Genomic DNA, 17604 nt, shown 5'->3' on the forward strand with positions numbered 1-17604 from the left:
TTCTAAGAAACATCCAAAAAAGCAGCAAAGTACATGTTACATGGGGGCGCCCATCATCCACCCGTTTAGTGTAGCTGTACATTGAGTGGCAAGCCAAACGATTTCCTGTAAACCAGGAAATCATTTACAATGCTGGGTGGTAATCTTATAACCAACCAACATGGTTGGCGGAGGGTTAGTGCCCCTCCATGGAAAACAACTAACTGAAAAGACAAACAAGAAGCCTCGGACCAGGACTGACCTACAGCAGATGACTAAGGACAGAACAAAGGACATGGTGTGGATTGCAACATGGAATGTAAGGAATGAAAATGATGAGGTGAAAGAGAGAGATTGTCTAGGTGCTTGAGGGTGCAAAAGTGGATGTCTGTGGATTAACTGAAACTAAATGGAGAGGTGAGAGAATGGGAGTATGGATGGGATATATGCTCGGGAGTGGGTGAGAATGAGAGAGCAGAAGAAGGAGTGTGTATTTTTGTGTGCAAGAGATGGAAGGAGAATATAAGATCAGTTGGATCAAGGATTGTATGCCTAAGATTGAAAGACTACAAATGTTGGCAATTGTGTGTGTGTGTGCGTCAACACAAGATCGTGAAAGAAGGGTTCTGGACAAATGTGGAAGCGTGCATGGAAAAGTTTGAAAGAAATGAGAATGTTTTTGATTGGAGATGTGAATGGAAAAGTAGGAACTGTGAAGGTAAATGGAGTAATTGGTGAATGGGGTGTGCCTGCAGATGTGGACGAGAAAGGCAGTGCTTGAGTGGACCTTTGTATGGGGAGGGGGTTGGTAAGAGCCAAATGATCCACAGGTATACGTGGTGAGTGAACTGAATGAACGGAAGCCATTGATTGATCACGTGTGTGTGGATGAGAGAATGAGAAGGTATATGATGGATGAAAGAGCATATAGAGGATGAGGGAGTGGATTTCTGACCACCTCTTGGTGGTGGTGAGAATCAGGGTTCAAATGAAATGGAGGAGTAGAAGAAGGGAAGGACAGGAGGAAGTAGTTCATACAAGGAGGATGGAAAAGTTACAGGAGGATGGAAAAAAGGTAGAATATAAGAGAGGAATGGAGGAGCAATTGGGTAATTATGGATTGGAGCAGATGAGGGATGTGGAAGGTGTTTGCAAGATATTCACAGGAGAAATCCGTGCTGCATGTGAGGTGGTGTGTGGGGTGAAGAAAAGACGAAAAGGGTTGCAAGGAACAGCATGGTGGGGTGAAGAGGTGAGACAGGCTGTGGCACAAAAGAAGAAAACATACAGTGAGTGGATGAGAAACGGGTGTGGAAGAAGTTGACAGACGAAAGAGAGAGTTATATGTAAAGAAGAAGAAGAGAGGTGTAAAGATAAGTAAGAGAGAATAAGAATAAGAAGAGAGTGGTTGAGGAATTTGGAAGGAATTTGAGTGTAAAGTGGCGTGAATGTAAGAAAATGTTCCAGAAAGAGGTAAAGAGAGTTAGACAGGGTGTTAAAGAAGTTAGTCGGGGAGTGAAAGATAAAAACTCAAATTACCAGTGGAGAAGGGAGAAAAAGTGAGCAGATGGAGAGAACACTTTAGGGAATTGTTGAACATAGAGAATGAAAGTAATGCAAACATAAGTGGCTGGGGAATGACTGGGAGATGAAGGAAATCAGTAGGATGGAAGTTGTGGAAGCAGTGAAGAAAGTCCAAATGGGGAAAGCCCCAGGAGTTGATGGAGCGTGTAGTGAAATGTTGAAGCACAGAGGAGAGATAGTAGTAGAATGGATGTGGAATATGCGCAGATTGGCCTGGGAGGAAAGTAGTGTCCCGGTGGATTGGAAGCCGGGTATAATTATTCCCCTGTACAAAGGGGAAAAAAAAGTGTGTGGTAATCATAGGGGCATTTGTCTTCTTAGTTTATTAGGAAAAGGATATGGTAGGATACTGATTGGCAGAGTTAGGGAAATCTATCTATCTATCCATCTATAGCCCGACGCCCTAATCCCGCAAAGGGTGGCCGCAGACAAAACGCCTCCAAGTCGCTCTGTCACCCACCATTTGACTACCCTCCCCCCAACTCACCCCCCCCCCCCTCCCTCATATACCTCTCAACTCCATCCCTCCACCTCATCCTCGGCCTACTGCTCCCTCTCCCTCCCTCCACCTCACCTACATACACCCTCTTAGTCAGTCTTTCATTCTCCATTCTCTCCACATGTCCAAACCACCTCAGTGTATTTCTCCTAATCTTCTCAACCGCATCCACATCCACCCCACAACGTTCCTTCACTTCTTCATTCGTCAACCTGTCCCTCCATGTCACTCCACATGCTCCTCTCAAGTAACTCATTTCCACTGCTTTTACTCTTGACTTGTTCCCCTCTTGCAAGGTCCATGCCTCGCTTCCATACGTAAGGGTAGGGATCACAATACTATCATGTAGTGACTTCTTAACTTCCATACTCACCTCCCTATTTCTCATCACTGCTTTCAGTGAACCAACAACCTTCCTTCCCTGCTGTACCCTTTCACGCACTTCATCCCCCAAAGTTCCATCCTTACTCATCACACTACCCAAGTACTTGAATGCACTCACACTCTCCATTTCCTCACCATCCAACCTCACTGTACATTCTGTACAGTTGGAGAAGAACAGGGAGGTTTTAGGAAGGGAAGAGGTTGTGTAGATCAGATATTCATTCTTAGGTCTTTAGTAGAAAAGTTTCTTGAGAAGCGAAAGAAGTTGTATGTGGCCTTCATGGATTTAGAGAAAGCATATGACAGGGTGCGAAAGTGGATGTATGTGGAATAACTGAAACAAAATGGAGAGGAGAAAGTGTGAGAGAATGGGAGTATGGATGGGGTATATGTGCAGGAGTAGGTGAGAATGAGAGGGCGAAGGAAGGAGTATGTATAGTTGTGAGTAAAAGATGGAAGAAGAGCATAAGACAGTATGGATCAGTTGGTTCAAGGATTGTGTGGGTAAAGTTGAAAGTTGGAATACAAATGTGGGCGATTGTGTGTGTGTATGCGCCAACGCAAGATCGTGCTAGAAGAGTGAGAGAAGAGTTCTGGACAAATGTAGAAGTGTGCATGGAAAAGTTTGGAAGGAATGAGAGAGTGTTTTTGATTGGTGATATGAATGGTAAAGTTGGGAATGCGAAGGTGGATGGAATAGTTGGTGAGTGGGGTGTGCCTGCTGAGATAGATGAGAATGGAAGTGCGTTAGTGGACATTTGTGCTGGGAGGGGGTTGGTGGTAGCCAATACCCTCTTCAGGCATAAAATGATCCACAGGTATACATGGCGAGTGATGAGAAGGGTGGGTGGTGAACTGAATAAAAAGGAAGGCAATGATTGATTATGTGTGTGTGGATGAAAGGATGCGAAGATGTGTAATGGATGCAAGAGTTTATAGAGGTTGGGGGAGTGGACTTTCTGACCACTACTTGGTGGTGGCCAGAATCAAGGTCCAATTAGAATGGAGAAATAGAAGAAGGGAAAGACGAGAGGAAGGAGTAGTTGCAAGGAGAGTGGAAAGGTTACAAGAGGATGAGAAAAAGGCAGAGTATAAGAGAGAAGTGGAGGAACGATTGTGCAAATATGAATTGGAGCAGATGGGAGACCTGGAAGGTGTGTGTAGCATATTTACAGAAGAAATATGTGCAGCATGTGATGTGGTGTGTGGAAGGAAGAGAGGACGGAGGGGGGTGCAAGGAACAGCGTGGTGGACTGAAGAGGTGAAACAGGCTATGGCACAAAAGAAGAAAGCATACAATGAATGGATGAGAAATAGGGGCGTGGAAGAAGTTGAGAGGCGGAAGAGAGAGTTATATGTAGAAAGAAAGAGAGAGGTGAAAAGATTAGAAAGAGAGAGTAAGAACAGAGTGGATGAGGAATTTGGTAGGAATTTGAGTGTAAAGTGGAGGGACTGTAAGAAAATGTTCTGGAGAGAGGTGAAAAGAGTAAGACAGGGTGGAAGTGAAGTTAGCAGGGGAGTGAAAGATAAAAATGGTAGATTACTAGTGGAGAAGGGAGAAAAAGTGAGCAGATGGAGAGAACACTTTAAGGAATTGTTGAACGTAGAGGATGGAAGTAATGCGAGTATAAGTGGCTGGGGAATGGCTGGGAGAAGGAGGGAGGTGAGAAGACAGGAAGAAATCAGTAGGATAGAAGTTGTGGAAGCAATGAAGAAAGTTAAATCTGGGAAAGCCCCAGGAATTGATGGAGTGTGTGGTGAAATGCTGAAGCATTGGGGTGAGATAGTAGTAGAGTGGATGTGGAAGATGTGCAGATTAGCCTGGGAGGAAGGTAGAGTCCCGGAGCATTGGAAGTCAGGTATAATTATTCCCTTGTACAAAGGAGAAGGGGAAAAAGAAGTGTGTGGTAATCATAGGGGCATTTGTCTTCTTAGTATAGTAGGAAAAGTGTATGGTAGGATACTTATTGACAGAGTTAGAGAAAGAACAGAGAAATTAGTTGGAGAAGAACAGGGAGGCTTTAGGAAGGGAAGAGGTTGTGTAGATCAGATATTCATTCTTAGATCTTTAGTTGAAAAGTTTCTAGAGAAGGGAAAGAAGTTGTATGCGGCTTTCATGGATTTGGAGAAAGCATATGACAGGGTGGATAGACAAGGATTGTGGAAAGTGTTAAGAATATATGGAGTAGATGGGAAGTTGTTGAATGCTGTGAAGAGTATGTACGATGGTGCGAAGGCTGCAGTGCGTGTGGATGGTGAACTAAGTGAATTTTTCTCTTTGAAAGTTGGGTTGAAACAGGGATGTGTCATGTCTCCATGGTTGTTCAATCTGTACATGGATGGGGTAATAAAAGAGGTACAAGGTAGGGTAGTGGATGTTGGAGTGGCCCTGGTGAGAGAGGATAGTGTTTGGAAACTCCCTGTACTGTTGTTTGCAGATGATACTGTGTTGTTGAGTGAAGACGAAGGGGAGCTGCAAGGCTTGGTGGACGAGTTTGGGAGAGTGTGTAAGAAACGGAATTTGAAGGTGAATGTAGGGAAGAGTAAAGTGATGGTCTTTGAGAGAGGTGAAGTCAGTGCATGTACAGCGAGGTTGGATGATGAGGAATTGGAAAATGTGAGTACGTTTAAGTACTTGGGTAGTGTGATGAGTAAGGATGGAGGTTTGGAGGGAGACGTGCTTGAAAGGGTACAGCAGGGAAGAAAGGTTGCGGGTTCTTTGAAAGCAGTGATAAGAAACAGGGAAGTGAGCATGGAAGTGAAAAAGTTACTACATGACAGTATTGTGATACCAACTCTAACGTACGGAAGTGAAGCTTGGACGTTGTTGGAAGGACACAAGTCAAGAGTGAGAGCAGTGGAAATGAGTTATTTAAGAGGAGCCTGTGGAGTCACATGGAGAGATAGGCTGACGAATGAGGATATAAAGGAACGTTGTGGTGTTGATGTGGATGTGATAGGGAGCGTTATGAGGAACACACTGAGGTGGTTTGGCCATGTGGAGAGGATGGAGGGTGAAAGACTGACGAAGAGAGTGTATGTGAGTGAGGAGGAGGGGGGAAGAGGGAGGGGGAGGCCGAGGATGAGATGGAGGGATGGGGTGGAGAGGTATATGAGAGAGGGGGGTGTGAGTTGGGAGCAGGGTAGTGAAATGGCGGGGGACAGGGCGACTTGGAAGCGATTTGTTTGTGGCCACCCCAAACGGGATTGAGGCGTCTGGCAATAGATAGATAGATAGATATGACAGGGTGGATAGACAAGGGTTGTGGAAAGTATTAAGGATATATGGAGTAAATGGGAAGTAGCTGAATCCCATGAAAAGTATGTATTAGGCTGCCAAGGCTGCAGTGCATGGAGATAGTGAACTAAGCGAATTTTTCTATTTGAAGGTTGGATTGAAACAGGGATGTGTCATGTCCTCATTGTTATTCCGTCTGTATATGAATGGGGTTAGAAATGAGATACAAGGTAGGGCAGTGGATTGTGGAGCAGCCGTTTTGAGAGGGGGCAGTGTTAGGAAACTTCCTGTACTATTGTTTTCAGATGATGCTGTGTTAAGTGAAGATAAAGGGGAGCTGCAAGGTTTGGTGAATGAGTTTGGGAGAGTGTAAGAAACGGAATCTAAAGGTGAATGTAGGGAGGAGTAAAGCTATGGTCTTCGAGAGAAATGAAGTCAGTGAATGTACAGTGAAGTTGGATTAGGAGGAAATGGAAAATGTGAGTGCATTTAAGTACTTGGGTAGTGTGATTAGTAAGGATGGAAGTTGGGTGAAGTGCTTGAAAGGGAACAACAAGGAAGAAAGGTTGCTGGTTCCTTGAAAGCAGTGATAAGAAACAGGGAAGTGAGCCTGGAAGTGCAAAAGTTACTGCATGACAGGATTGTGGCACCAACTCTAACATATGGAAGTGAAGCTTGGACCTTGTTGGAGGGACATAAGTCAAGAGTGAGAGCAGTGGAAATGAGTTATTTGATAGGAGCATGTGTAGTCATATTGAGAGACAGACTGACAAATGAGGAAATGAAGGAGCATTGTGGTATGGATGTGGATGTGATAGGAAGTGTTAAGAGAAACACATGGAGGTGGTTAGGCCTTGTGAAGTGGGTGGTGAGTGAGAAACTGATGAGGAGAGTGTATGTGAGTGAGGTGGAGAGGGGGAGGCCAAGGATGAGATGGAGGGATGGAGAGGAGAGGTATATGGGAGAGGGGGTTGTGAGCTGGGAGCAGGGCAGTGAAATGGCAGGGAACAGGGTGACATGGAGGCGATATGTTTGTGGTCACCCCTTACAGGTTTAAGGCGTCAGGCAATAGTTAGAATTCTGTGTTTACAAGTGCTAAAATTATGATACACCATGAGTAGGTTCGTCCCTGACTAAGTTCAACCCATTGAATTCTGCTCTTCATACGTGAGTAGGAAAATGTAAGATGTTATACAGGCAGTTAAAATTATTATAAAACTGTGGAAAAATTAAGAGATATATCATAGGCTGAATTCATCAGTTGACCCTGAACTTATCAAGCAAAAATAAACACCACTACCTGTCCAGGCACGATGGAGGTTGCCATTTAGAAATGCACTGACAAGATTAACCCCTTAACTGCGGGGCGTCACTTTTGTGACGCTTGGGAGCAAGGGATCATACCACAGGGCATCACTTTTGTGATATTGTGTTATTTTGAATTTGCCCGGGCTTTCAAGTGGTGGCTTGTATCTATCAGTACTGCCAATGTCCAAAAGTAGTCAGCACTCCTCCTCTCATCTGTACTCCCATCCGTTGTTTATACTGCCAATGTCCAACACCAGTCAGCACTCCTACTCTCATCTGTACTCCCATCCATTGTTGACAATTTAGCCATCTCTCCTCGTTCTTGACTCCCCTCCCTACCTCCCCTCCATTACCCTCTCTCGCCTGCCCGGCCGCGCTGCGCTAAGTAAATCTTCCCCTCATTTTTCCACTGATTTCATCCATTGAAATAAGCCCTATGCCCTATTCTTATACCAAATAATATATACAAAAAAGAAATAAGGTAAGTGATAGTGCCATACACCTGGAATTGGCTGATTATCACCTGACAACACCTCATGCACACTCATTCGCAAATTTTCCCTGTTTATTTCCCCTTGAAATATGTCGTTTAATCTATTCTTGTAAGAAAAATATATTTGAGAAAGGAAGGGAGAAGCCTAAGTGATATTTACATTCACTTGGAACTGCCTAAATTATTAAGAATTGTCTAGATTTCCTGCCAATCATTTCATAGCGTATATATTAGCAGCTGTCACCACGTTGACATTGGCAGCCTTTCACTGCCCCTAGGCCACCACGGCATTCAATTTACTGTCGTCTTTCAAGGTGAAACCACGTCGGATTTGCGCCTGTCCAATTCTGCCACTTTTTAGCCCCATGCAAAGGGCCCTGTGACCTCTACCCCTACTAAACCTCGTGTGGAAAGGGGTAAAGGGCTAAGTGACTGTTGTGGAACGTGAACTGGCTAATTTATCAATGAAAATGATGGACAGTGACTACGATCTTTCTGGTGACTAAAACTGTGCAAATGGAAATGTAAATAATGTGTAAATAATGCGTAAACAGCAAGTGAAAGCAATGAATGTAAATATAAGTGAACAGTGGAAAATAGTTTTATAAATTACTGCAAGTGACAGTGCATAACTTAGTGTAAATAAAATAGAAATGTAGATAATGTAAATAAAATAGAGAATGTAAATAGAAATGTAAATGAGTAGTATGGTAATATAAGAATACGAGTATATATACTAGGAGTAATGAAAGTGAAAGTTTCACTCTAGCATATATGAATACTGAGTTATGAAAGTGAAAGCGACAGATTCGCTCTCAACGCTAGTATACAGGACGAGAAAGTGAATGCTGCGTATTTTACTGAAAGAGAAATTGAATGCCTACAGTGATAATAAACTACTATTACTGAAGGAATCTTATAGATAAAGACTGCAGCTATATATAAGTGTTATATAGTAATAGAAATATAAAGTGTGAGTGTTTTTATGAATAATAAATGACAGAATACCTGCGGCGAACAAGCGCAAGTGGGAAGCTGGTACTCGCTCATAATTTTCATTGCCTTCACAGTGTTTTTTTTTTTTGGAGTATGGATTCCAAACTATTTGAAAATCATAGAATAGTGTTTCTAGTGATAATATCAGGCTGTGGTAATCATATTACGGGGTGTTCAGGAAGTGTAAAGTGAAGACTTCGTTACCCAACTTCAGAAGTCTCCACAAGTCCTATGGTGCTCAACAAAGGCTCAACAAACATCCCAGGAGAAAGCTAAAGGTATGTGCCATATGCTTATTTAATTATAGTATTCTAAGACTAATAACTGATTTTTGGCAAATATCTTTAGAGACACAAGTCAAGAGTGAGAGCAGTGGAAATGAGTTATTTAAGAGGAGCCTGTGGAGTCACATGGAGAGATAGGCTGACAAATGAGGATATAAAGGAACGTTGTGGTGTTGATGTGGATGTGATAGGGAGCGTTATGAGGAACACACTGAGGTGGTTTGGCCATGTGGAGAGGGTGGAGGGTGAAAGACTGACGAAGAGAGTGTATGTGAGTGAGGTGGAGGGGGGAAGAGGGAGGGGGAGGCCGAGGATGAGATGGAGGGATGGGGTGGAGAGGTATATGAGAGAGGGGGGTGTGAGTTGGGAGCAGGGCAGTGAAATGGCGGGGGACAGGGCGACTTGGAGGCGATTTGTTTGTGGCCACCCCAAATGGGATTGAGGCGTCTGGCAATAGATAGAGAGATAGATAGATCTTTAGAGAGTCTGTCGGAGCGCAGATATCCCTGCGGGACACGCAATGAGCGCCAAAACAACCCAGCGGTTTGGGGGTTAATGAATACATCATCATCATCTAATCCTGTGTTGCCCCAAGAGGAGCATAAGAGCCTAGAGCTAGGCAAGTTGGTCCTTACATTTAAGATGAGAGTGACCATCCTCACTCATCCCTGAGTGGCATTACATGAGAAATAAACCCCAACCACCCCTTGGATATAAACCTGCATCAGCTCAGTCTGGTTGGAGTGCCTTAATTACCCAATAAAACAACCAAGCACCATAGTTTGGTTATATGGTTACCACCCAGCATAGTAAATTGTTTCCTGGTGTACAGGAAACCATGTAGCTTGTCAGTTAGTGTAGAGTCACACTGAAAAAATTTGAGTTATGAGAGAATTAGTTAGGGGAAGAAAATTATAATTAGACAAATAACTGAACACTACAGAGACTACAAAATCCATGAATGTAAGTGAGATTACTGGTTTTGATATTTTCTTGCATCTCTTCATAGTTATTGTTCATGAGTGTGTAAGTACTAGTATTAGCTGTAATACTAGTACAGTATATGAAGACCATAAGTTATAATGCTGTGTACCCTGTTTCTAATGGGTCAGCCGAAGAATGGATGGTGAGGGATGAATACATACTGTATATAACAGCAGTTCTTATGTAAAAAGACTTTGATGTACAGAACATTCATTCTGTTTTAGCAAAGGTGGGGCAAGCAAGATATTTAAAAATATATTCCTTTCTACAGCTGGTACCTGAAAACACAGTACAATACAGCAACTGTGCATTATGAGCGAGCCAGTGCCAAGATGCATGAGAACTTTATGGGGGTGCCAGGACTCTTCTTCTTCTCAGACGTTGACCCAGTTTCGACTCCAGAGATGAATGCCGTGGTCTACGGGAAATGGGAGAAGAATGGCATTCCAGTAAGTTGTTATGTCAAACTGCAGATAATTCTGTAGTATGGAACTATTCTTCATAATCAGTTCCAGTTCCTTACTTTCTCCAGAGAACCTTCATGTGTGGGTTAGGTGTTGCATATCCATTTTATGGCTGCATTATTTCATGTATCCTTCTTTCCCAGTCTCTGTCCCTTATCTTCATCTTCCTCCTTCTTTCCCAGTCTCTGTCCCTTATCTTCATCTTCCTCCTTCTTTCCCAGTCTCTGTCCCTTATCTTCATCTTCCTCCTTCTTTCCCAGTCTCTGTCACTTCTCTACGTCTTCTTTCTATGTAATGGGGCCAGCACAATGCAAACCCCAACGTGCTTGCATGTGTTGGCTTTGGTCACCTAATGGTGACTCTCCATGCTGCTTTATCTCTGGCAGTCAACCTATTCAGTCCATTATCCTTGAGGTCGCGCAGTATGACCTTGTCCCAGGTCTTTTGTGGTCGGCCTTTTACCGCCCTATCCCTAATGTTCACGCTTCTCACTTTTTGCACGCAATTGTCATTCCCCACATGCCCAAACCCTCTCAATCTACCTCTCCTCATCACAACACCAAGAGACTCCGGTCCCATCCTTCCTCTTAATTCTTCTGTTGTTGATATGGTCTTACTCTTGTGTATTACTCAGGTAATGAATTCTACATCTTGCCACTTTAATTCAAGAAAATCTCCCTTAAGATGAATAAAATTGTCTAGAGATAGCAAGAATGAAATGAAAAATAACATACTCGGTCTGAAGTTAATCCATCCATCCATCCATCATCCAGTCCTATGTTGTCCCATGAGGAGCATCTGTTGTTTAACCTCTGAAGCTCAAGGTTTTTACAAACCAATCCTATCCCTGTGCGGGGAGGGGTTTCAAGAAATAGGCTGTTTTCAGCCAATCATAGCTCTGTAACTGCAGCACAGAGAACTTTTATTTAAGGATCAGAATACTCATCAGTCCTTCGTCTCTCCATTGTGAGTGTCCCAAGGTCTTTAGGTTGAGGCATTGTGGAGGTAGAAGATGGTGAATGAAGGCAATGTGGGGTGTAGCAGAAGGCAGTGTTTGGAGGAGCGAGGAAGTCGGCAATTATAGCACACACCCCACACGCCTCCATGGCCTAGACAGGGATTCCCTGCTCACACATGCTCATGCTCCCTCTTGCCCTCTTGACCTTAACATTCCTCTCCATTGCTCCTGTCACTGTCAAATGAATGAATCACCACCTCATGTACTGGCTAGCTCAGTTTACTTATCCAGTTTTTCTGGGCTGTCCAGACTGGCACTGTGCACTTTGGTGAATGGGATGGGAAAGAGAAAAGAAATTTCAGTGTTTATTACACATTACCTGCAGCAAAAAGATTACTTTTTTTGCAAGTACCTTTTCTGTGTTGCATTAGATCACTTGAGTTATCCCTGAGGTTGTTTTCTTATACCTGCAGTTTTCTTATTTTCTAGAGCACTTACTTGGCAAAGTTCTTGCTGCATTAGAGGAACTGCACAAAATAAATGAATTTACTACCACAACAAACCCAGTTTGCACATATATTGCACTTTATTACTGCAACATTTCTTGGCACTTGTAAATTCACTTTCACTGTATCCTGAGATCATTTCCTTATCTCCATATTGTTTTCTTCTGTTTTAAGTTCTTATCTAGTAAAGTCACATGACCAAGTTCATATTGCACTAGAGGAACTTTACAAAATATTTTTTAATTTACCATCACAATCAGATCAATTTGCATGCATACTGTATTACACTATGTTACCATAACACATATTTGTGCTTTCATTGCAAGTTCACATACACTGTAACCTGATAACTTTTTCTTATGCCTGTACTTTCTCTTATATCCTGAATTCTTAACATAGTAATCTGTTTACTCTTTCCCACATAACAGTGCCTAGTACCTCATCTCCTTGTGGTAATTGAAGAAGCACTCATTGCACAGTGCTACCTTGCACTCACTGCACTCGTAGTGTGTTTCCTTACAAAGTTGCTGCAGTTGCTAACTGTGCAGGAGAATGTGGCACTGCCTGTACAGTTATATTTCCCTGCGGGCGTGTACCTCAGGCTCACCATGCTGTGATGCAAGGTAGTCTGCCTGGGTGACCTTGTCAGGCAGTACAGCAGCATTGTTTCCTTGCTGCAGCTGGCCAAATGTCCATATTCTGCCAGTAGCTCGCATACATAGAGAAATACTTGTGCCAACAACCTACCCGAACAGTATGAGTGTGTTCAGCACAGTGGCAACGAGAAGGTGTTGGAATATCTTCTACCACCTGCAGCACTTCCTGTGGCTCACCATGAACTTACCCAGACATTTTGGCTGTGAGACCATCCATGATCCAGTAGACCTGTATGGTACACTTTTTTGTATGTGCCATCAACATGGCACATACATCTATGTGGTAATCATAGGGGCATTTGTCTTCTTAGTGTAATAGGAAAAGTATATGGTAGGATACTTATTGACAGAGTTAGGGGAATAACAGAGGAATTAGTTGGAGAAAAACAGGGAGGTTTTAGGAAGGGAAGAGGTTGTGTAGATCAGGTATTCATACATAGATCTTTAGTGGAAAAGTTTCTTGAGAAGGGAAAGAAGTTGTATGCGGCCTTCATGGATTTGGAGGAAGCATATGATGGTGGATAGACAAGGATTGTGGAAAGTGTTAAGAATATATGGAGTACATGGGAAGTTGTTGAATGTCATCAGGACTATGTATAAGGGTGCTAATGCTGCAGTGTGTGTGGATAGTGAACTGAGTGAATTTTTCTGTTTGAATGTTCGATTGAAACAGGGATGTGTCATGTCTCCTTGGTTGTTCAGTCTGTATATGGATGGGGTTATAAAAGAGATACAAGGTAGGGCAGTGGATATTGGAGCGGCCCTAGTGAGAGAGGGCAGTGGTTGGAAACTCCCTGTACTGTTGCTTGCAGATGATACTATGTTGTTAAGTGAAGACAAAGGGGAGCTGCAAGTCTTGGTGGATGAGTTTGGGAGTGTGTGTAAGAAGCGGAATCTAAAGGTGAATGTAGGGAAGTTGTGGAAGCAGTGAAGAAAGTCAAACTGGGGAAAGCCTCAGGAATTGATGGAGTGTGTGGTGAAGTGCTGAAGCATGGGGGAGAGATAGTAGTAGAATGGATGTGGAAGATGTGCAGATTGGCCCAGGAGGAAGGTAGAGTCCCGGAGGATACTCCCTGTACAGTTGTTTGCAGATGATACTGTGTTGTTAAGTGAAGACAAAGGGGAGCTGAAAGGCTTGGTGGATGAGTGTGGGTAAGTGTGTAAGAAACTGAATCTAAAGGTGAACATAGGGAAGAGTAAAGTGATGGTCTTTGAGAGAGGTGAAGTCAGTGAATGTACAGTGAGGTTGGATAGTGAGGAAATGGAAAATGTGAGTATGTTTAAGTACTTGGGGAGTGTGATGAGTAAGGATGGAAGTTTGGAGGGTGAAGAGCTTGAAAGGGTACAGCAAGGAAGAAAGGTTGCTGGTTCCTTGAAAGCAGTGATAAGAAACAGGGAATTGAGCATGGAAGTGAAAAAGTTACTACATGACAGTATTGTGATACCAACTCTAACATGTGGAAGTGAAGCTTGGACGTTGTTGGAAGAACACAAGTCAAGAGTGAGAGCAGTGGAAATGAGTTAAGAGGAGCCTGTGGAGTCACGTGGAGAGACAGGCTGACAAATGAGGATATAAAGGAGCATTGTCTTATGGATGTGGATGTGATAGGAAGCGTTAGGAGGAACACACTGAGTGGTTTGGCCATGTGGAGAGGATGGAAGGTGAGAGACTGATGAGGAGAGTGTATGTGAGTGAGGTGGAGGGGGGGAGAGGGAGTGGGAGGCCGAGGATGAGATGGAGGGATGGAGTGGAGAGGTATATGAGAGAAGGGGGTGTGAGTTGGGAGCATGGCAGTGAAATGGCGGGGGACAGGGTGACGTGGAGGCGATTTGTTTGTAGCCACCCTGTACTGGATTAAGGCATCTGGCAATAGATAGATAGATAGATAGTGTTAAAAATGCGAATGTTAAGGGATGAATGTACTGTGTCGTTTTGTTGAGATGACAAAAGGACTAGGGAGGAAGTAATGTTGACAAGCAGGATTTGCTAGATATGAAGTACACCTATCCCCACTATTCATCAGGGATGCGTTCCATAATAAATGGTTGGATAATGAACCAATTTTTCCCATAAGATTGTTAAGAAGTAAGGGGTTAGGTTCCTGACAACCATCATCACTCATAAAGTATTCAGTAAAGATGGAAAAAATACAGTAATACCCTGATATACGATACTGCTAGATGCGATACCCCGGCTTAGCGATGGGGATACAAATACAACCACACCCCATTACCCGATGGTAGAGCCCCGATTTAATGAATGTCACATCCACTGGTGACAGGCCGAAATTTTGAATCGTGCATGTTCCCGCAGTCAGCTGAGCCCGGCTGCCTCCCAGGATGCGCAGAAACACTCGCACAGGCCCCACAGCCATTGTTAACCCGGTGCTCGCCCATATCGTTCTTTTCACACCTGCTATCTGATAGTAAGGATCTCTCTTACGCTCATCCTACACGCATCATGTTGCACCTCTAACGTTAAGCAAGCTGCTATTGTAGTGCATCGTAACTGTGTACGAGCAGTGCCATGAGTTGACCGGTGATACTAATCATGTATGGAGTGCGCTATTGTGTGATTTTTTGGCCTAAATAAGTGTGATAATATCTGGTAAGGGTGCTGCATATGGTGGGGCTAGTGGAGGCCCTAGTCAGGGTGGTAAGCCGCCTGCTAGTGATGGTGTTGGTGATGTTCCCGCGAAGCATGTGTGTAAGACTGTTTCTCTAGAAGTTAAACTAGATATTCTTAAGCGCCACTATAAAGGTGAAGGTGCATGTGCTATCGCCTCAGCTCTCCAGCTGGCCCAGTCGACTGTCTCCACCATCATCAAGAGGAAGGAGGCCATTAAGGCTGCTGCTGGGGAGGTTACAACCTTGTCTGCCTCCCGTATCACCTGCCAGTGAGAGCCTGCGATGGAGGAGCTGGAGCAGATGCTGCGCACATGGATGGAGGATCAGAACTGGCGCAAGGCACCCATGAGCCAGGCAATTATTTGCACTAAGGCTCACTTGCTATGGGAGGAAATCAAGGTCCGGTGGGTTCTTGATGATAGCAAGACCTTCACGGTGTGCCATGGGTGGTTTGACCGTTTCAAGAGGCGAGCTAATCACCACGAGAACATGTACGGTGAGGCAGTGAGTGCAGGTACGGTTGCGGCGGCAGCGGTTCCTGACGTACTGAAACGCATCATTGCGGTTGGTGGCTACAGTGCGAAGCAGGTCTTGAATTTTGATGAGACTGGGTTATATTGGAAGAGAATGCCCTCGAAGACATAGCTTGCAACAAAGGAAACATCTGCGCCAGGATTCTACCCCTCGAAGGATGGGCTGACACTCCTGCTGGGGGACAGTGCCAAGGGCGACCTCAAGATGAAGCCCCTCCTTGTCTACTACTCTGAGAACCCCAGGGCTTTGGTGGGGTATGTTAAAGAGAACCTCGGGGTGATCTGAAAGTCAAACAAGAAGGCCTGGCTGATTTTTCAGTATCTGTTCGTCATATTTCCACTTGTACCTGTCTCATATGCTAAAGAGGCATGGCTCGTGGGAGAATTTGATGAACAGATTTCTCGTGGTGGTAGATGGCACGCCTAGCCACCCTTCCGTGATGAAGGAATGGGACAGCAACATAGAGGTGGTGTTCCTGCTCCCCAACACCACATCCTTGTTGCGGCCAATGGACCAAGGAGTGATCGTTGCGTTCAAAGCTTATTAACTCCACTGCATTATGCAGCAGTTGGTGAGAGCATGTGACAGTTGATGGGACAACGGTGTAGCAGCTCTGGAAGGGCTACAATATACGCCATTCCCTAGAGAATATCATTCCAGTGTGGCATGAGGTCAGCCTGGTCACCATGAATGGTGTGTGGTGGAAGCTGTGGCCATTTTGTGTCCACTCCTTCGCCAGCTTCCCCGAGGGTGTGCAAGTTCTGCCTGTGCATCGTGTGTGCAAGGACATTGTACACGGCAGGCTTCGGGGAGGTGGAGGAGGTTCTCGAGAGCCACAGGGAGGAGCTCCTCAACATGGAGATCCAGTGGGTACACCAGGAGGCAGAGGAGGAGGAGGTCATCCCTGAAGTGCAAGCTCTCAATATAACAATCCTGAGGGAGATACTAACGAAGCTGGACGAGATTATTGCACTTATGCGCACACACAACCCTCTTCTAGGACGAAGCAGAGATGCAGCTGATCGGCTTGAGGAGGGGATGAAGGTGTACAGGATGATGCTGGAGGAGAAGAGGGCGGTCAGGCAGACTACAATCACCGCCTTCTTCAAACAGGCCCCCACCATGCCAGCAAGTCACAAAGGATCTCCCCAGCCCTCTCCAGCAGAGCATCTCCCCAGCCATCAACCACAGAGCATCTCCCCAGCCTTCAACCAGTAAAGATACACCCAGGGTCTCCTCCCGCATGCTGGACCTAGCCTCCAGCCGATCCCCATCTCCTGTGTCACTTGTGTCTCCACTAAGGCACTCCGCCACTCCATTGCTGCCTTCCTCGCCCCAGCCGCCATCTCCCACACCCCTGCGGCCACTGTCTCTGTCTTCCTCGCCATGACGTGAGCCACCACAACTGACTCCATCGCTACCACATCATTCATCGCAGCGGTCTCCCATGCCACCTCACTGGTCATTGCAGCTGTCTCCTTCACCACCTCCTCTGTTATCACATCTCACTCTGTCACCACCCCCAGAGCCATCACATCGCACCTCATTGCCACGGGCTAAGCCATCACATCGCACCCCATCGCCACCGCCTGAGCCATCGCATCACACTCCATCGCCGCCACCTGCCTCATTGCATCGTGCTCCGTCGCCATCTCCCAGAGCCAGTGCATCAGTCTCCCACTACATCCCACGTCGCTAGGCTCCCCCCCCCCCCTACTCTGGCCCTCCCCTGGAGATGGGATTTGAGGGCTTTGAGGAGGAGGATTGAGTGGTAGGGAGCACCACATGTCCTCTAGCCTCGGGGAGGATAGCAAGGATGATGACCAGGACTGGACTTGGACTTAAAAAAGGAAGTGATGAGAGGTGTTTGATATTTTCCAACTGGTTCCTTATGATTTTCAGGCTATATTTGTTGGTTTCAGTGAGTTATTTACAGATGTTAGGCTTAGGTTAGCTTCCTTGACAGCTTTTAGGCCATTTAGATTGCCCTTAAACTTGTTTTTGGGCTCATTTGGGTAGGGTTTGGACTTGGTTTGGGGGGAAACCCAAGGCTGGTAAACGGTCCGCATTGCTCTACATGTTAAAAGTACCTCGATATATGATACCCCT

The 17604-nt window shown here is 45.0% G+C and overlaps 1 protein-coding gene across 2 annotated transcripts in view; it reads left to right on the plus strand.

Annotated features, from left to right (window-relative positions):
- LOC145406675 (uncharacterized) overlaps window positions 1–17604 on the plus strand; it is a 176966-nt gene that overhangs the window by 136312 nt on the left and 23050 nt on the right. For both annotated transcript variants that reach the window (XM_080277769.1, XM_080277770.1), the window contains one exon: window positions 10021–10198. In XM_080277769.1, the coding sequence (XP_080133895.1) occupies window positions 10021–10198 (178 nt within the window). The remainder of the gene's footprint in view (window positions 1–10020; window positions 10199–17604) is intronic.

Source organism: Coenobita brevimanus, chromosome 71 (assembly GCF_032717465.1).
Source record: "Coenobita brevimanus isolate Jiangsu-jjx chromosome 71, ASM3271746v2, whole genome shotgun sequence".
Lineage (NCBI taxonomy): Eukaryota > Metazoa > Arthropoda > Malacostraca > Decapoda > Coenobitidae > Coenobita > Coenobita brevimanus.